We start from the raw sequence: 21,627 nt of genomic DNA on the forward strand, positions 1-21,627 counted from the left end.
CTGTGCCTGCGTTTTCTCTGGACATCATCCACAAGAGAGAGACACCTGTAAGAGAGAAAACAAAAAGAGTGAAATAGTTCAATAGCTCAGCTTGTTGGATGACTGCAGTCAGAAGTGAGGCGGGTTTGTTTGTGGCCTTTACACCCACGAGTAGTTTGAACCACCAGCAGCAACCTTCATAATGTTACTGAAGTAAACAGGCTTTTACCTGAAGCTACCAATCAGACAGCGGCTTGTTGGTAAGAAGTAGATTCATGTAGACATTTTGTCATGCAGATAAAATACACCACAGGCAGATTGATGTAAGTTGGCTCACGTTCATATTTTATGTCACATTTATTACGTGCAAATATTTTTAAATTGTCCCAAAAATAATGTGTATTTTTTTTTTACACACAGAGGATGTTTGAAATCAAGGACTTCTATATTATTTGACAGTGCTGACAGCAGCGCAAATCTGTGTGTGTGTGTGTGTGTGTGTGTGTGTGTAAAACAAAAACGAATCTCATTCTATTACAAACAAATTGACCCAAAATGTTATTAATAATATTCAGACAGCGCCATATTTGACAAAACCAAAGGAAACTGTTGTTGACAATGTGGATTTGTGGTTCCCACCATGTGGTCTTGGGGCCTCCAAGGGTCGGTAAAGTGGCTCCAGACCGGGTTCGTGTCCTGCATTGTGCAAAAACATTCAAGCCTCTTTCACACGGTCCAAACTACTGTACATGTCTCTCTGGCTTGAGGTGGTAAAAGTTCCGCTCGTCTCCAGCCACTGACTTTCTGTGTTTTTGCTTCTTTGGCCTGAAAACGCCCTGACAGCCTGCAGTTATTTAATTGGCTGCTCGGTATCAGATCTGCTGTGGCCCAGTGGGAGTGTGACGTGGAGCTGGAGGCAGTGATTGGAGGGCACAGTGGAATTATAAGGGGAGGGTAAAGCGGACTGGAGCTTCCCAAAGCGCAGTCGGCCTCAGACCTGGCGCTGCCAGAGGCGTACAGAGCTCCTGCTTCCTTCACTATGCATCCAAGACTTTCACGTCAGTGACAAGTGTTTCCACAGGGGGCGAGAATTTCTGCGTTCAGACGTGCAGATTGTTTATGCGTGAGGCGCAAAGTTAAAGAGAAACGTTTTTTTTTTACTGCGCTTTTGCCTTTTCCTCCCGCAGGAGCCAAACACAGGCGGACTTCAGCGCTTCTGAAGGTTTTTTTTCTTTTCTTTTTAATTTGTCCAATAAAACGGGAATATTTTTGGTCCAAGCTTTTCCACCGACATGGAGTACACGTCATCGCCGAAACCGCAGCTCTCGTCCCGGGCAAACGCTTTCTCGATAGCAGCCCTGATGTCCAGTGGGAAGTCCACCAAGGACAAGGAGACGGAGGAGAACACCATCAAGCCGCTCGGTAAGAACCGGACGGAATCAAATAAAACCCATCAAGTGTCAAATTGGCCTCTTTCTATTGTGGGTCGCAGGTAAACACTACACCTGGACTGTGAATTAAAGTAAAACCTGTAGGAGTGTGTTTGTGCTTTAGATTACAGGTAAATGTTACACCTGTTACCGCCGTTTGTAAAGAATCTAAAGCGCTTAAATTAATGTAGAACATCCACGATCAAGCAAAGGAAGAAAAAACGGAGATAAGCATAAAGCACGAGCCTTAAAAATGTTTTGCACGAACAGCTGGTGTAAAAGATCCATGGTTCGACATGTAGCCAGTGAAAATTCAAAACTGGCAGCAGCGCGAATATTAACTGACTTAAAAAAAAAAACACAAACGTGAAATTGTAGCATAGTGATGTCAGTTGTAATCATTTTTCACGTGTTGCCCTCCTGACTTTCACTGCTGGGGAGATTTTAAAGCTCTTTTAAATGTAGGTTAATTGTATTTTGTCTCATAAGGACTTTGGGTCATTTGCAGCCTTCACTTTCCAAACATGAATCCAATCTACAAGCTGCTGTGGCAAATTCAATTTTAAATTTGTCAAACGAAGAGAAAGTGTGGAAGTGGAATTTGTAATAAATTGTTCTAAAATCGTTAAACGTGGTTCATAAACTGAAACGTCAAACCAGAAACTGCGGCAGCATCGTTACTATTTTCTTTACATTGCGTTTATTAAATGGTGGCCAGTCGAACACAGTACAGGTAATTATGACGATTGTATTTTAGCAGATTTCACCCCAGATGTCAGAACTCTTTGTATTTTATAACACATCTGCTGCAGCCATTACGTATCCAAGAAAATATAAAAATTACAATTTTGTTCACGATTCTTTTTTTTTTTTCCCGTCTACGATTCGTCAACAAAGAGCAATTCGTGGAGAAGTCCTCTTGTAACCAGCAGGCTCTGGCTGACATGTCCTCTCTGGACGGACACGGGGACTTCAACGGGAGCGCGCCCGCGGTGTGTACGGAGCCGCTCATCCCCACCACTCCCGGCATTCCGAGCGAGGAAATGGCGAAGATCTCGTGCAGCCTGGAAACCAAAGAGCTGTGGGACAAATTTCACGAGCTCGGCACCGAAATGATCATCACCAAGTCTGGAAGGTTGTGGCGCTCATATATTGTTATATATTCATTTTGTGTTTTATTATTTATTAATTCTTTATAACATTTATTTTTAAATATCTTTCAGTGGTACTACTACTAATACTAGTAAGGGTAATAATAGTAAGATATGATAGTGCTTAATTAACAAACAAAGGATAAGAAAAAAATAGCTGAAATAAAATGTAAAGATATGGGGAAATATGTAGTTGTATTTTACTCTGGTAGATTTACTTTTTACATTTCTGCCAATGCGATTACACGTGGATATAAAAGCCTGGTTGGCCAAATAGGACACTATTTGTATATTGGATCTACATTTAAAAAGTTTAAAAAAAATAAAAATAAATTAAATAAAGAAAAAGTATAATATAAATTGTCTGCCTTACACTATTTGGGATTTTATTTTCTCTACATCTAAACGCAGCCCGTTAAAGCAAATTGGCATAAATTAAAAAAAAAAAGAAATAATGTCTTTAGTATTTTATCTCTGCAGTGTAACAACATTTAAAGCTGCTCTGTTGAGCCTCTAAAATCACGCCAGCACCCTGCAGGTGAAGGTCTGAACCAATGAAGGTTTATCATGTTGTCTGGGATGCACATAACAGTAGGACTTAGTTAACAACAACAACAATATTATTATTATTATTATTATTATTATTATTATTATTATTATTATTATTATTATTATTATTGTTGTTGTTGTTGTTGTTATTATTGTTATTAGTATTATTATTAGTAGTAGTAACAAAAATAATACCATTTATTCCTTCATTAGGAGGATGTTCCCTACAATCCGAGTGTCCTTCTCCGGGGTGGACCAGGACTCAAAGTACATCGTGCTAATGGACATAGTCCCGGTGGACAACAAGCGGTACCGCTACGCCTACCACCGCTCCTCCTGGCTGGTGGCCGGTAAGGCCGACCCTCCTCTGCCTGCCAGGTACAGGGCCTCACCCTCCTCCGCACTTCTCTGAAACTAAATCAAACACACGCACTGAAAGCTGCGGGACACACACCACGTTCTCACAGGTCAAATCCGAATATTCTAGAAACCCAAAAAAATAAATAATCGGAATTGAGTTTGTTGTTTTTTTGGGTTTTTTTTTTTTGAGAAATGCACCATTTCATTTTTATTAGTGGGTTATAATAAAATGATTGTCAGTCATAAGTAACATTTAGTTTTCTAACAACGGATGTTTGAATTAACGCTAAAAGGTGCCGCGCGTGACACGGGCACGTGGCGTTTAAACACAAGGACGGACAGACAAGTGACGGCAGAGACGCTGATGTTTATTCACCTTTGAAGTTTTGAACACGTTTTATTATCCGTACAAAATAAAACTGTTGTGGTTCAAAATGCGATTGAGATTTTTTTTTTAATTTGCACAATTTTAAAATAACGAGCCAAACTGAACCCATGATTTTAATGTTGATGATGAATTTGGGAAAATCTCAGAATGCATAATTTATTTCCCTCTGTCATGAAAGCTGCTTAAATCAGCAAAAATTACACCAACATTTGTTACGTGGAGCCTCATTTGGAAAATGTTTTCTTTTTTTCCGATATGATTTAGAATTTATTTCAGGGTTCAGTTAGTTTAAGTTGAAATACTTCCACACATATTTAAAAAAAAAAAATGAAAATGGCGTCTCGCTCCACGATCGTCATTACCTGCAGAACTGTCTGATTCAGTCAGTGCTCCGATTGGCTGTGGAGCGTCGGCTTCGCACGCCTGTCAGCCAATCAGAGCCGAGGATGCAACCTCCAGCAGCCCTTAGATTCCAACACTTGGAAGCATGTGACGCTGGCCTTGGTTTGAAAGTTAAAGTCCACGAGCCTAACCTGACCCTGACTAACCATGTACCTGTGCTCACCTGTTCCACACCTGCAGGTTGTACGTCCACCCGGACTCTCCGTTCACCGGAGAGCAGCTGATGAAGCAAATGGTTTCTTTCGAGAAAGTCAAGCTGACAAACAACGAATTGGACCAACACGGACATGTGAGCACTTGTTCCTTTCCTCCTCTTGTGACTCCGGAATTATCGCGTGGGGTTGCGAAACCCCGTCCGATGAGGTGAAAGGCTCGAAGCAAAGACCCCATCTGCTAGAAAGTCCTCATTGCAAACAGCCTGACGGATGTGGAGGCTAAAATCGAAAGTGGCCAGTTTGGCCTGGATTATAAAGGACGGCAACATTTATTCTGTTGACTTCCAAGTATCGATCACGTAATTTTGAAACATATTTGCGTTAGAAAATCGTGCGGTATTGGTACAAAATCTGTATCCGTCAGAAACCAAAGGCCCCCGAGAGCTTTTAACTATTCGTCTGATTCAAGCAAATTGCTCCTTAAATCCTCCTTTGGCTAAAGGCATTATGGCAAGTTCAAGCAGGGAGCAGGAAAAAACCTTTAGCAGAGCAAGAAAACAACCTGGGAAAAAGATCATAGTGTTTTTATTATTATTATTATTATTATTATTATTATTATTATTATTATTATTATTATTATTATTATTATTATTATTATTATTTTCAATCTTGAAATATCTTCACGGAACAATGCAGGGAGATAAATCACACATACGAACGAAATATTAAAATAACTGTATTTTATGATTTGACAGGATGCTCTTTATTTGTAAATAGATTATTATTTAATTCCCTTTTATTGGCGAAAGTGATATGTTTTTATGCGTTTATGTATATCTATATATTATTTAGCTATGGCCTCATGTAAAAAGCAATACAATCAAATAAAATGGACACAATCATATTAAAGTTGTGTCACATGAATGTTACGATTTAAAAAAATAGATATTATAATCTGAGCCAAATACAGAAATAGGTCTCATCATTTGATGACATGACATTTGTTTTTTGTTTTTTATCTCTAATTTAGCGCAAGCAAAGCAGCATTATTTTAAAAATAATTAAATTTATTTTTTAACCACTATTCCCGTTATTTCAGTTCACTTTCTTCAATAATATTGATCTTGAAATTGTGTTTTTCACTCCATAAATAAATGAATTAATTACACTCCTGGTCTGTAACTGTATATTTTTTTTAAAAGGTCCAGTTCAAAAATGTAAACATATTTAACACTGCTTTTTGTTTCCATAAAGCTCACCAACTTACCAGGAGGAACAGTAATATGAATTTCCCCGCGTGCTTTTCTATTTTTCCATATAACACAGAATGTTACACACACGTTTCTATTTCTGTCATTACTGTGTAAGAACAATAAATAGTAATAGTTCTTGGGCTGCAGCCAGACTGAGGAGGGAAACTCTCACCATGATGCTGCTACTTCTGCAGTGTTAATAACTTTATCTGTTCACTCCCCCCCCAACTCCCCCCAGCCCCAGTTTTTCTCCTATGTTTTTCCACATGTTTGTCTCTCTGTGTCATTTTTTTCATCATCTTATTTAGTCAGACTCTTGGAGTCAGCTGCAAAAAGCAGATTATCTTTATGATTATTACGAGTTCATTTCACTGTTGTAACATTATTTCAATTCGCATGTATAAATTCTCTTTTCTTAATTAAAAAACTTACTATTTTTTTGAAATTACTATGTTCATGAATAGAATAAAAATGTCCGTTTAAATATTTCTAAGCAAACTGACAAAACTTTTAAAAAAATTTAGCAGCTGCCGGTACATTTATGTTTTCACCAGCTTTTAAACCATAGTTGCAGCTAAAATACCTGCGCCGCATTTCTGAAACTGTTTGGATCCTGATCTACTCTTGAGTCCTGTCATGGTCAAACTGTCCTCTGCTTTTTCCCGACTCGTGCTTTCTTTTATTCGGACTCTGATTGTCTTCTGCAGATCATCCTGAACTCTATGCACAAGTACCAGCCACGTGTCCACATCATCAAGAAGAAAGACCACACGGCCTCGCTGCTCAACCTCAAGTCTGAGGAGTTTCGCACATTCGTCTTCGTCGAGACCGTGTTCACCGCTGTCACGGCCTATCAGAACCAGCTGGTGAGTACGCGGTGCAGCGGAGGCCACGTTGTGCCTCCTCCCGTTGAACGCTTCCGTCGGTTCCCATGGAAACAAAAGCTTTTTTTTTTTTTTTTTACATCTTTTGGTTGTGTCACGCTCTTGAAAGCCCCCATTGAAAATTCATATTTCCCTTCTTCAGAAGTTGAGATTAAAAAATTGGCCCAGTTTGGGTCGATACACGTTAACTTTAATGAATTTAATGAGTTATTTTTTTATTTCTTTACTAAAACCAACATAGTACAGTGTGTTTGCAAATTGTCCTCAACATAAACTGGATTAGTTTTTAAACTAATAATATATTTAGTTAATAATATTTTCTTAAATGTTACTGAGCCAGAAACCCTTAAAGTCACTGAGTACTATAGAAGCACATGTATGTAAATACTCATGTAGGACTTTGCAAGTGATTTTCAACTTTATTCCTATGGTTTTAGTTTGAGTGCAAGTCCTGTATTCATCCACCGAATTCAATGTTAAACTAAATCTCTGCCTTTAGCCCGAAAACCTCCTCCAGACGACATCATCGGGAGTTTTCCTCATAGTGGTCTCCTATCCCAGGAGACATACAGTACATGTTTGTTGCACAACCTGCATTTAATGGCCCTTCTCCGATTTGTATTGAAGCTAAGGAAACATTTACTTAACCGAGCTGCAGAGAGGAGCAGAGAAACAGACATCAAAAGTCCATAAAAAGAGGAGAAAACTGACCTTTTTGCTCACCTGCTGTGTTTTTCCCAGATAACCAAGCTGAAGATTGACAGCAACCCGTTTGCCAAAGGTTTCCGGGACTCGTCTAGGCTGACGGACATGGAGAGGTACAGGGGATTCTGGGTCCTGCACTGTTTGTTTGCTCTCTGTCGATAAGAAGCACAAGGAGGAGATAGTGTCAGGAATCCTGCTGCTCGTTGGGAAACACGGCGGCTGCCGTGTTTGGTTGTGTTTGTCATGTTTGTCAGATCACTCGTGCGCCACAGATTTTTACCGTCTCTACTTCTTCTTCAAATCTTTTTTCGCTCTCCGTTTCATATTTTGTTCTCAATATTTTTAGTTGACTTTCTCTTCTTTTCTATTTGTCTTCTATTCGCCATCTTATCTTTTAACTTTGTATTGCTTTTCTCATTCCGTTTCCTTTTCTATACTCGTAATTTTATTTCTTGTCCTTTTACACGCCGTATTTTTCACTCCTTCCTTCATTTTGATTCTTTTTGTCTTCTTTCTAGATTTCATTCACTGCACATTTATCATGACTCTTTTCTTATTTTAATTTTTCCTTTCTTTCACAGTTTTTGTAGTTATATTTTTAAATTTTAGTACCTGGTGCACAAATGCACAAGGACACTCATTGAGACAGCTCTAAGTTGTTGGGGATTGGCCAAAGCCTGTCTCACAAGGACGATATCAAACTAAAATTTCACACAACAACAGAGATGTGTACACACACACACAAACACACAGGCTTACAACAAATCCCCCTACAAAGGATTTTTATGGACACTGCCAAAACACACACTTCTTGTAATTCCTGATTACAGCGCTACGACCGAAATCAGATGACCAAATCAAGCCATCTGCTCATTTCCCTCATTCAAACATCCCAAACAGAAACGGTGGAAAAGCAGGCAGACAAGCCCCAAACCCTCCCCACCTCCTCCTCTGTGTCTCTTTTTTGAAGGCTGTGAATTAGGCCTGATCAATTGATCTTCAGGGAGCTGCGGAAATCACATTAGTCTGGAGTCGGCCACTGCACTAAAACACACTGTAATTCAATTGGCTGCTGTGACTGATTGAAACCAGCATGCTCCGCCCCCCCCCCCTGTCTCCCTCCAGCCCTGCTGTGCATTGTGGGAGTTTGCCGTGGCCCCTACGCCAGAGGGGCCTGGCGCTGATAAAAACACACACATTTGTACTCCTCTGCTGACAGATATTGCACTTCCCTAACCTAATTGGAGGGGCGGGGGGCGTGGGCTGCTAATGCGGACGCATGGCTCTCATGATGCAGACCACTTGCCTGTCCACTCATAGACACGCACACACACACACACACAATACCTCCCCCAACAATTTGTGTCACTGTGTCTGAGAAGTGCTGTCTGACAAGACTCAAATGAGCTAATGCACTTTGTGGGATAGTGAACACACACACACACACACACACACTCAAATCTACATGTACAGTCAACATAAACAGGACATAAACATACAGTGCAGAGAGGACACAAATACTCCATAAATGTACAGAAATGTATAGAGACTCTGGAATCTGTGACCTCTCACATTCGTAAACCTCAACTCAGGAAAAGTACTGAAATGTTACAAGTGAAACTGTGATTCAAACATCTGTGTGTGTAATGTGTTTAAACAGTAGCATTCTGTTTCAGTCTTTGGAGGAAAAAAAGGTGTTTTTTCAACAGTGAACAGTGTTCACTAATATTCAATCCTTCAAAATTAATACTGTTTTTAATAAGAACCCAGTTGATTTGGTCCTTGTTAGTGTCTCTGCTGAAACAAAAGAGATTTATTTTGGGGCTCTCTCTTCGGCTTTTGCTGCAGGGAAAGTGTTGAGAATCTGATCCACAAGCACTCGTACGCCCGGTCACCCATCCGGACCTATGCTGGTGAGGAGGAGAACCTGGGCGACGACGGACACCCCGCACACACCAGAGGTGAGAAACCTGCCAGTTTGGGCCCCCCCCCATCCCCCGTCATATGACCTAAGGTCAATAGCTGGACAACAATAAAACTGTAGGTTTTGATCAGACTTGTACCTTTGTGTCACCCAGATTTTTACGGCTGTCTGTCTTCTGCAGGCTCTGCCTTCACCGCCTCAGACAACCTCTCCCTGAGCTCCTGGGTCACCACCACATCGGGCTTCTCCGGCTTCCAGCACCCACAGTCTCTATCTGCCATGGGCACCAGCGCCGCCTCCCTGCCCCACCCCATCCAGGGCTCCCTGCCCCCCTACAGCCGGCTTGGCATGCCGCTGACGCCCACCGCTTTGGCTGGAACAATGCAGGGCAGTGGGCCGTCCTTCCCATCCTTCCACATGCCTCGCTACCATCACTATTTCCAGCAGGGGCCGTACGCCGCCATCCAGGGACTTCGCCACTCCTCTACGGTCATGACGCCCTTTGTATGACTCCGCTCTAGGGATGACATAGTCAAGCCTTGCTCTGACCCTCACCCCTAATCCTGTTCAACAAGTTTGTATTTTTCCCTCTGGTCTTTGTAAATAGTTCACCTGCAAATAGCGAAGTCACGGTAATGTCACAAAGAGGATTTGGCTGACTGAAAGCTAATACAGGGAAAAAGTCCTGCACAAAAAAACAGCAGGTACAGATGTTTCTACAAACTCTATAGCGATGTTGAACGCTAAAGACTCAACGAAAACTATGGCAAGTTGATAAGGAGCATGTCTGATCTTGCCCTTGAAGAACAGATTTAATAATTAGCCGAACTAAAGATCACTGCTGGCTACAGGGGTCTTGGTTAAATACGGCAGGTTGCTGTGTGAGCCTTCAAACAATGCAACGGAAGCTGATCCTTTGTGGAGAGACTCCTCTGATGCTGCAGCATGTTGGACAACAAGGCTCAGCCCGAGTCTGAACACTCGAGCGTGTCGCAGAGGCAAGAATGGCCACCTCAGCTTTTCTGTGTTTTCTAGAAAGCCAGCCCCATGTACAGTCCATTTCAGAACCATACAGTATGTGACAATGCATTGTACAGAGAGGGAAATATTACATTTACTCATAGGAAACTTCTCACTGTAGAGTGCAAAAAAAAAAAAGAAGAAAAAAATCTTAGGACGCATGCAGACCGCAGTAGACAAACACACCGTGTGAACGTTACATGGAATTCTATTGGATGAAGAACCTCGTCTGAGACGAGGGTCCGGTCACACACAAGCTTTAAGAAAACAATTCCCACATGAATATGTTAATATTAGCTGAAGCCGTGGATTCAACCGTGGTGGAAAAGTAAATAGCAGGATGGATTCAGAGACATTTTGCTGGCAATTTACCCTAATGGTCACTAATTATAACCTCATCTGCAGCCCAGGCCTCCGTTATAAAAAAGAAATCTTTATATCTGCTGACAGGACACATTGAAGTTATTACTGTCTGTGTTACAACAGTGATGTTTATTTTATGCAGAAAAATTTTTCGGGAGCTACAAAAATAATTTCAAGTGAATGACATTAACTCAATGTAAAGTTTATGGGTTGTGTGGGGGAAGACAGTGTTTGTGTGTGATGGACTGCCCCCCCCCCCCCCGAATATTTACAGTCCAGTTCCATATTCAGGTCTACACACAATTTTCATGTGAAATTCAACTTTAGTGAACTATGAGTTAAAATCTTCAGCAAACTGTACTGAAATTTGATAAAACAGGAAGCCAGGGACTTTAAAAAGAGGGGAAGATTAAAAATGTTGCACCACCCACCTCGATCTAATCTTCTCTGTGTATGAAAGGCTGCAGAAGTGATGAAAGAACAAGGGGCGAAACACTTTGACTGTCTACCAGTAAAGACAATAACCACACCTCCAGCAGGTATTTCACTCCACTTTTGTGAACTTTTTCAAATCAGGTATAATAAGGGTTAAAAAAAAAAAAAAGGCCCTGCTACACTTAAACCCTTAAACCACCACTTCTACAAATAAATCCCTGCTGTGTTACGTTCTGGTTTGACGGGGCCTCAACTGAGTTTCACCAACAAGCCTGTGATAAGCTCAAACACACTCGTCTGAAAGTCGTCACCTCCTGTCACTTTGTTAATTTCCTTAAGTGGCCACAAATGTTGCACTCAGAGCATCCACACCTGGAAATGATGGTTCTGTGCTCTCATTTAAATGGAAAATTTAAAATTACATTTAAATCTCAAATACATTTTTTTTTAAAAGCTGCTGGAGTAGATTCAAACGCTCGGGTGCGGTGCAGGTGCCTAAAAATGCCAACTTACTGGTGGAGTAGTCAAAGCAGGTGGGATGATGCTACCTGACAGTAGAAAGTGTTACACAAACTCTGTCAACGTGCTGCATTTGTCACGAGGCCTGTTGCAGTGAAATCTGCACACAGACGCTGTGTTCTGACTGTTTGCATATTATCCGTGTGCAGGTGAGTTTAGCTCATCCGTTTATTACAGAAAGAGGAGCAGTCTTGGCCTTTTCCTCGGGCTCCGAAATCAAATCTTTGCCCTTGTCTGATCTACAGCCCGAACCGAATCATTTCCATCAGAGTAAATGTAAAATACATTTTCCAATGACAACGCACCACTGAAGATGTTTTGTTTCTGTTTGTATGCTATAATCTGAATACGACACAGAACAGGATTGTGTTTTACTGATTTTATGTGCAATATATTTATTTTGCTCCCTCGAAATAACATGTAATGTACTGTACTATGCCACATTTAAGAAAAGTCCTTTGTAAACCCTGACAAATATATATCACCACCCTAACACGGAGTTGTTGTTTCACTTACTGAAATTGTGTTTCCAAATTAAATCCTATAATAATTTACAAGCCAAAACTGATAAAGATATGTAGTTTATGCATAGAGAATTCTGTGAGCGTCTTTTCTGATGTTTTCTGTTGGTGAGCAACAAACTCAAATTTGATCTATTTCCATTAACTATCATGCAAATATCTATCAAGTCATTCAAATTATTCTATATCTTCTAAAGGCCGGTGGAGAATTTTAGGCAAAGAATTTAGGTTTTAAAAGGAAAGATGATAAAGCTAATATTCTTATCTTCTTCTTTTCCTTTGGGCTGTTTCCTTTCAGGGGTCTTCACAGTGAATCATGTGCCTCCATCTAACTCTGTCCTCTGCATCCTCTTCTCTCACATCCACTAACTTCATGTCCTCTCTCACTACATCCATAAATCTCCTCTTTGCTCTTCCTCTAGACCTCCTGCCTGGCAGCTCCAACCTCAGCATCTTTCTACCTCTACATCTTTCCTTTCATTTTTGCTGATACTCTTTTATCACACAACACACCTGACACTTTTCTCCACCTGTTCCAACCTGCCTGCACTCGCCTCTTCACCTCTTTTCCACACTCTCCGTTGCTCTGAACCATTGACCCTAAGTACTTAAAGTCCTGCACCTTCTTCACCTCTGCTCCCTGTAACCTCACTGTTCCACCTGGGTCCCTCTCATTCACACACATGTATTCTGTCTTACTGCGGCTAAACTTCATTCCTCTGTTTTCAATGTCATCTGCAAACATCATAGTCCACGGAGATTCCTGTCTAACCTCATCTGTCAGTCTGTCCATCACCAGAGCAAACAAGAAGGGGGTCAGAGCTGATCCTTGATTCAGACCTATTTCCACCTCCACCTTCCACTCTCCCATTACTCTGATCTACTCTCTTCAGTCCTCTCAGTGTCCCACTTCTTCTTAGCTAACCTCTTTCTCTGTATACACTCCTGAACTTTCTCATTCCACCAACAAGTCTCCTCGTCCACTTTCCTCTTTCCAGATGACACACCGAGTACCCTCCTACCTGTCTCCCTGATCACATTAGCTGTAGTGGTCCAGTCATCTGGGAGCACCTCCTGACCACTCAGTCTCTTCTGGAAGAAAGTGTTCACTACAGCCTCTTTGCAAAGTCCACCACCATCTGTCCTTCTGTGTTCCTGTCCTGAAGACCAAACCTGCCCATCACATTCTCATCACCTCTGTTCCCTTTACCAACATCAATCACCACTCTCTCACCTATGGGGATGCTCTGCATCACTTCATCCAACTCCCTACAGAATTTCTCCTTCTCTTCTCTTCTAGCCTTGCTACCTTTCCACTTGGTCTCCTGGACACACAGTATGTCCACCTTCCTTCTCTGCATCATGTCAATCAACTCTCTATCCTTCCCTGTCATAGTCCCAACATTCAAAGTCCCTTCTGTCAGTCCTACATTCTTAGCTTTCCACTTCTCTCTCTGCCTATGAACAAACCTTCCTCCTCTCCTTCTTCGACCAACAGCACCGGTGGCGGTCGACGTTAACCTGGGTTACGACTGATACAGTATGAATGTCAGATTCGGTGTGAAATTCATGATTCGCATGTTTGATTTGGCATGTGTTTTATGTCAGATGCCCTTCCTGACACCATCCTCTTCATTTATCCAGACGTGGGACTGACACAAGAAGACACTGGCTGTGGTTGCATCACAAAGCTAACATTTTGACGTGTTTGGTAAAACTAGGGTTCATTTGCTTAAAATCACCTTCTTAGCACAGCAGCAATACTCTCTTGCAGATGTATTGAAACTTTGTCATTGATTTCCCTCAATTAGAAGAGAATTAAAAAAGAAAATGAAATCTGATGGATTACATTCCTTATTTTGTTTTATTGAAGAAAGGATACAGTACACATTCTGTGGCATATTGAGTGTCTGAACTGGTCCAGTCTAGATGCTCATTCTTAGTCCTGCATGTCAAAGGCAGCTGCATTGCAGGCAGAAACACCGGAATCAATCAAGACAACAAGGAAAATCTCAAAAATGTGCAGCAGGGTTTGTTCCCTCAACTAAAATCTCCATGTTGTAAGCTGCACTTTGTGTTAGTTTGACAAAGTTTTGAAAAAGTGTTTTGCAAACAAAATGTGTTATTTTGTCATCTTGCCATTTGTCATCTTCTGTTTCTGTTTGGAAAATATGATTTCTGAGTGGACATTAGTGTCTTAAGCAAATGGGAAAAATATTGTACGCGTCCATTACTGTCACAGTCATATCCTACAGCACCACCTAGTGGTTAACTGTTTCAGAACGTCCTCACGCCTGCATCAATTCTTAGGTCATAATGTTAGAAGTTATACTTACAATTTGAATTTTTTTTTTTGCCTTCTTGCACATTTAAAACTGTATGGACAGTTTGATTGTTAAAGTATCACATTACAGCTGGATATTTATGTAACTTTGAGTCTGAAAAATAATTCACTAATTCAGACATTTGTGCCAGAAAATGTTATATATTTATTTATTTTCCTCATCTTACTCAGAAGTGCAGAGGATCAAAGATCTGTGTGATACAATCATTTGTGGATTAAAAAAAAAAAATCAAATCTATAGTAAAGGTGTATTTATTGGCTATAATCCACATAAGTGTAGGACAACTTTGTATATTCAAATAACTGAGGTATTTTAAGTTTCTTTTTTTAAGGTTAACGTTAATGTTAAGGTTGAGGTAACCTGTTGCAATTACAACAACATGCTGTGGGGTAGTTATGATCAGACACAATACAACATAACCAAAAGTATTTCAACTGGCAGTCAGATGACCTCAGGGGGGGTGAGGAATATGAGCAACAGGTGCAAAACAAAGATGGAAATGTTTTAAATTTGATGTGACTGCAACACAACAGCTCTGTCTGTCTGCATCATCCTTTTGATCAAAATGCTTAGAAAAAGTGGGGGGAAAAGACTGATTTGTTACAGATGGTAAAAAAACAATTGTAAGTAATAAAAAATAATGGCAGAGTTCCATTGACTAACACCAACAAACGATGGCTCCGTTTATGTGGCTCAGGAAGGACTTCAGGCACAATAAGTGAACACGGGACTCACCTCAGTGCAGCGCAGCCTTTACCAATGATGTGGGTTTGAAACAAGAGCCGTTGATTCCCACTATATGATGGGATGTTCCTCGGGGGAAATATAGAAGATACAGGACTTGATTACACAATGTGGAAAAAGCGTTACAGAATTAAAAAAAAATCAGTGTGATAAGTTAAGCTTGAAAGAACATAGATGTTAAATATTGTGTATAATACAGACCTTTTATCTATGACAATAAAATGCGACAAGTTCCTACTATGGATGCTCAGATATGTCAACATCAGCAGCAACATCTGCAATGAAAAGGTCTTACTGTGCACACTGTCCGGGTCTAAACGTTTTTTTCTCCTGAATGGAGCCGCGAGCTCGGCAGATTCACTGATATGTTGTCTGTGTCTGGGATCATTTCTGATGAGACAGTGACCTCATCGTTCAGCTGCTAAACTCCACACATCCAACAGCCCCACACAATAAGTTATTTCCAAAGGGGTGAACACTTCATACTGGTGAAAGCTACAGATTATTTATATGTGAAAACACTAAATTATTTCCAAGTGAAACTTTTTTCACAGCTTCCAGTTTGACCTGTCACTGGACGAAAAGCTCGGGTGATAATATAAATCGTGCTGTGTTTTCTACTGCCAGGAGAGTAGTAGTGTGGATACAAACTTCGTGGCATTGAAACCAGAAATGATAAGGTGACAAGGAGAGTGATGTCATACATACAAGTGGCTATGATCGAATCTGTTTTTTTTCCCCATAAATAAAAAACAAACAGATTCACTTTAAAGGCATCGTTACCACAGTGCAGACATCTTCAGAGGTCCTGTATTTTAAATGTTAGGTAAAAGCCCAAAAGAATAAAAAGTATTCTACATGCAGAAAGGCTTATTTCACATCCGTAAATACGACATTATTGATTATAATTATTGATGCATTTATGGGTTTTGCAGATTTTGATCTTACAAAACATAACGTTTTTAAGATTATATGTTTTAAATGTTTTGACTTAAATGGTACATGGTCTGCTTTTTGCTTTTATACCTAATGGTATACTACTACTACTACTACTACTACTACTACTACAAGCTTTACATTGCTTCTCGTTCACCCATTTGCACTCACAATCACAAACACAGCCACTAAGCAGCTGGCCAACACTCACCAGGAGCAACTAAGTTGGGGTTCAGTGCCTCGCTTAAGGAAACTTCGACACGTGACCAGAGGAGCCGGGGATCGAACCAGCAACTGTGTGATCAGATTCTTAAAAGTAATTGTAGTTATTGAATAAATGTAGGACTCCGGTTGGTTAACCAGCATTAAGTCTCTTTTTGCAGCCTGTATCTGCTGTCCTGTCTCATGCGGGAGACCCCCGTTTCCATGGCTCAGTGGTGTCTGTCAGTCCAGGCTTTTTAGTCACTGGTAGGGTTTTTTTTTTTAATGTCAGCCACCTCAGCCATCTTTTGATGGCCTCAGGGATTCTCTAGGAAGCTCGTCTTTGGGGACCAACTTGCTGACGTAATCCTGTATACTGTGTGTTTCATCCAGGCCTTGACACTCACCAAGCCCCGTCCGCCCACTGTCCAGGTGGTGTACAGTCTCTTGAGTGTTGGAGGTGTGATGGAACCCCCAGTTCATTCTGAGGAGTTTCATCATCATCATCATCATTCTACCCAGTAGGCTGGCCCCTCAAGACCTGTCCAATGCTTTGATGACAACACTGTCCGGCCGCATTTCTGCACCTATGACATCCTGATGTCCTCAGTGTAGATCAGTGAGTCAATGTCCCATTTATTCTTGACAGCTTGTGTTCATCCATGTAGCAGAGGTGGCTGCTGGTAACTACACTCTTCAACGTGTATCTGTTTCCACTTCTGATTATCTACCTGAGGGGGTTATTACCTTGGTATGTACCACGCTGAATGGTCACTTGTGCAATTGGTCCAGAGTAGACTTCCAGCTGTTCTTTTGTCCCAGATGTGTAAGGCATTAGGTAGTAGTCAATCCAGCTCTTTATACAGACACAAAAACAACCAACACATTGGAAATTTAATGTAATAATTTTAAGAATGCTGTAGTCTATTAAAATCATATATTATAATGCAATATAATACTATATGACATTGACATGTGATTGAAATTAAGCAAAGGCCTCTTTAATAAAAGCACTGCAATGTTTTACACTTTAGCCATTTTAAAGATGCTTTAGTTAGAATAACAAAAGAAAAAGAGCTTTATGACAAACAAACAATATCAACGGCTTTTAGCTTGTCTCTTCAGGGGTTGCCGCAGTGGAACACGTTCCGCACGTTGATTTGGAGTTTTTATCATTCTTCTATTTTATCCTCGCTCGGGACCAGCACCAAGCTGGCCCTTGGTGGCTGGGTGGGGCCACACCTGGTGGGATGGAATTTGAACCCGTGGCCTTCTGCGTCTCAACCCAATGCTCTACCACTGAGCCACCAGATGTGGTGTGACAAACAACTCTTCTCCTGATTAATTTCTTTATTTATACTTACATATATACACATATACACAGAGACACTTCGGCTATATGTTGAAGGGTCTATGGGCAAGACGCTGAACCCCCAACAGAAGGGTTGCGTCAGGAAGGGCATCTGGCGTAAAAACTCTGCTTAATCAAAATGCGGACAATGATCCCCTGTGGCGACCCTGAACTCACGGGATAAGGACAAAAAAAAATTACTAATTATATATGTACACTATATTGCCAAAAGTATTGGCTCACCTGCCTTTAGACCCATATATACTTTAGCGACATCCCCTTCTTAATCCATAGGGTTTAATATGACGTCAACCCTTTGCAGCTATAACTGCTTTAACTCTTCTGGGAAGGCTTTTCTCGAGGTTTTGGAGTGTGTTTATGAAATACATAATACACAGTGCTCGCAGTCTTTGCTCTAATTCATCCCGAAGGTTTTCTATCGGGTTGAGGTCAGGACTCTGTTCAGGCCAGTCAAGTTCTTCCACACCAAACTCACTCATCCATGTCTTTATGGACTTTGCTTTTTGCACCTGAATTCATTTATTTGGATGGGTGAGCCAATACTTTTGGCAATATAGTGTGTGTATATATATATATCACATTTCATAGACTGAAGATCACACTCACATCTGCACAACTGACTCTAGCACATGAAGTACATACACACAAACGCGACACAGTAGTCTATCACCAGACCCATCACCCGCCACCGCAGACGAACTGACGGATCGATGGCTGGACGTTAGTCACTGTTTCACCAGGAAGAAGGCCCAACTTTTGCCCTGATAAGAATCTCTTTTCCTTTGAAAATAAATAAATAAACAAATAAATAACATCCAGTGTGGCTCTGATTGGATTAAAGGGAGAGGGGAAGGGCAAGACAAGCCACCATGAGGTATGGCCTTCCAAATTGGACCTTACAGTTGGGCCAGAGAGTCCATTTTGGGGCATAATTTACACAGTGAGGAACATGAGTTGAATCTAATGTCATTTCCATCAATTTTGCATTTTGGCCCTTTTTTCCTTCCCTCAGGCTTTTAGCGGTCATTTGAATTGTCTGGCGGAGGACAGCCGGCGAGCATTACAATGTCGGAGATGACATTTAGCACAGCAGCAGAGTGAGAGGTGGTTCTTTATGGTGTGGTGACTGGCTGCAGTACAGCGGAGTATATCCATTGCTGCACCATCTCACAAATGGCTAACAATATGCTAATAGGGTAAGAGCATAGAATCACCCCAGACAAGACACTTAATGGATGTTTTATCTGCAGGTCAAGAGTCTCATCAGCTGCAATCTCCCCTGACAAGATGTGCCAAGTCAAATTTAGCGATAAAGTGCTTTTAACAGACAGGCCACAAAGTGCTTCGGGGAGGACAAAGAACACAATCACACAGGAGAAATTGTGCTGAAATGTGAAACCTGTTGGCAAACAATGGAAAAATCATTTTAGAAGAAATATACCTTGAAAGCAAAGTTGCCTGAGGACAAACAGACGACAAACTAATTTCACTTCCTGCCCACAAATGGCTAGACGTCTCAATCACAGAGGATTTTGCCAAAGGTTCATAAGATCGAATGGTGTCTGACATAGAAGTTGTAACAGTGGTTTGAAAATCTAATGTTATTTTGAGGGAACCTAAAGTCAGTGGTGAAAAGTGACTGTGTACATCGCAGAGGTATTGTTTAGTATTTTATGGGGACAACTCTTCTACATTTGAAAGTAAAAGCAAATATAGTAATTTTTCTTAACTGACAGCTGTACTAAATTCAAAGAGCTAGATTTGGCAATAAAGCTCGAGTCGCTTTCAATTTTAGTTGGAAATCAATTATGGGATAAAGGACAGTGGGCAGGTCAGTCACAATCGGTTCCAGGACAATTCAAGCCAGTGTTAGTGTTATTTGTGGAACATACTGATTTCAGAGGGTGTTGACAATTCAAAGGCAGCTTTAGACAGTTAGTACAGAAAATACATTATTACCACTGCACACCTGGATTAGGCAAAGTATTCAAGGAGGTCGAGAACAAAGATCATCTACACGAAAAATCGAATAATTCTAATTTAAACTTAACGAACATTAACGTAGTGCTTATCTTAAATTTGCTATGAACACAGAAACTAAGCAAACAACCGTCATTGAGAGGAAAACCAGGGCTCTGCTGCAGGGACGTGAAAGGGCCCAACCCCATCTAATATCTATTATCCTCATCCATCTATGCATTTGTGTCTCCAGGAACTGCTAATAGTTGCAGTGTTTACAGTATTTCAAAGCTTAAAACCACTTAACAGAAAATGCTTATGTTGCAACAAACCATAGCTTTACTTTCTACTCCAATAGGATTCGAGCAAGTGACACGTCATGGGTGAGACTCACTTATTTTAGGCAGTACGCCATTTTCTTTTCGTTTGCATATTAATACCACAGGGTGGTGCTGAAGTTGTGGCTGCACGGTGAATAATTGGGAACAAAGTGACCAACAGGATCATCAGATTGTCTGTACAGTATTTCTGATGGTAAGAAGCTGGAGTGTTACGTTGGCCAAAAGGATGCAAGTTTCTCGTTCAGTGTCAGACACAGAAAATCCGCTTAGTGTTTAACATGATATTGCCCCTAAAAAATGCCTGACTCAGCACCGGAGCCATACTGGAATTTGAGGGTGATACACAAGCTAACATGTGATATTACCCTCCACTAACAATGTAGGCGCGTGACTTTCACCTGGTGTGTTATGTAGGAAACTGTTGCCCTGCTGCTGAAATAAAGATTGGCGAAGAAACTAGCTGATTAAATGATGACATGAGTCACCTTCAAACAATTAAGCTTTATGAGCTACATCTAAATATAGGGGACAGGTGTTACAGTAGGTTGTTGTGGCTATATGCTGCCTAAAGTATACAGTAGGCGCTATGTGAGACTGAGTAACATACTTCTACCTGGTTCTTAGATTGTTAAACATAAACACCATTGTAAACTGCAGGGGCGGTGGCACTGGCTCAGCTGGGAAAGACACTGAACCCCCACATCAGTCCATCCCCATTCGCACAGTGCTGGTCCCAAGCCTGGTAGAAATTGGGGAGGGTTGTGTCAGGATGAGCATCTGGCGTAAAAACGGTGCCAAATCAACATGCGTACAATGATCCGCTGTGGCGACTGTGAACTCACGGGATAAGGAAAAAAAGAAAAAAAAGAATAATCATATATATATATATAAATAAATAAAAGTAATATAGAAGCTAAATCTTTCATGAACTAATGCTTTTAGCAATACATTAAATCATTTTGTTCTGTGCAGATGATAATTAGTCTTCTTCCACCTGCATTTCTATTGATTTTCAGCAAATACTTGAGTGAAAATGTGACTAAAAACTCATATTTGCATATTTGTAATGAGGTGAATTATTATGGAACCTCTCGCTGATACGTGAAACATTTACTACAGTCTCAGTGCTACAGGGCCTTACCATCTCTTCTATAGAGGTGCCCCCCCCCTCCTCCCCACACACACACACACACACTCTATCTCTCCTCCCCATCTTAATAAACTCCTATCTCCTTTTTCTCCTCTATGGCAGGTGTCCAGCTCAACTGCTGCCTCTCCAAAGACAACAAGGTCTGATAGCAGGGAAAGAGGAGAAAGTCAGCTGCATAACAAGGACTTATTATAATGATGAAATGTCATACAAGGCCCCAAACACCCTCTTAGAGAGATCTCTCCCTCCAATAAGGGGAGTCTAACCCTCGCCCCAGAGCTGCAGGGGATGAGTGAGGAGGAGGTGGAGGGGGAGTCCTAACCTGATTGGATCGGCGACTCAGGGGGGTGCACATAACAAAATCAAATAGCCGTCAAGCCGCTGTCATGCATAATTAATTGGGCCTTCTACGACCAACTACACAAAAATCCATGGTCATTCGATTAGGGGGTTTTGGAGGACTCTCTGAAGTGCATCGCTGTCTGAGCCGCTTCCCCACTCACCTCACTATCTGTGAGCATAGTGTCAGCGGCACAAGTCT

The 21,627-nt window shown here is 41.1% G+C and overlaps 1 protein-coding gene across 2 annotated transcripts; it reads left to right on the forward strand.

Annotated features, from left to right (window-relative positions):
* The first annotated feature begins 949 nt into the window (after positions 1-949).
* On the forward strand, positions 950-11,444 carry tbx20 (T-box transcription factor 20). 2 transcript variants are annotated; one of them, XM_067510340.1, is made up of 8 exons: positions 950-1,401; positions 2,307-2,544; positions 3,323-3,487; positions 4,440-4,548; positions 6,375-6,533; positions 7,293-7,369; positions 9,105-9,217; positions 9,362-11,444. In XM_067510340.1, the coding sequence occupies exons 1-8, from the start codon at positions 1,272-1,274 to the stop codon at positions 9,688-9,690; spliced, it is 1,320 nt and encodes a 439-aa protein (XP_067366441.1). In that variant the 5' UTR covers positions 950-1,271; the 3' UTR covers positions 9,691-11,444. The 2 variants fall into 2 exon arrangements, with proteins under 2 accessions (XP_067366441.1, XP_067366440.1); XM_067510339.1 differs by having other exon boundaries at positions 7,293-7,368; positions 9,101-9,217.
* Positions 11,445-21,627: the final 10,183 nt, after the last annotated feature.

Source organism: Channa argus, chromosome 7 (assembly GCF_033026475.1).
Source record: "Channa argus isolate prfri chromosome 7, Channa argus male v1.0, whole genome shotgun sequence".
NCBI lineage: Eukaryota > Metazoa > Chordata > Actinopteri > Anabantiformes > Channidae > Channa > Channa argus.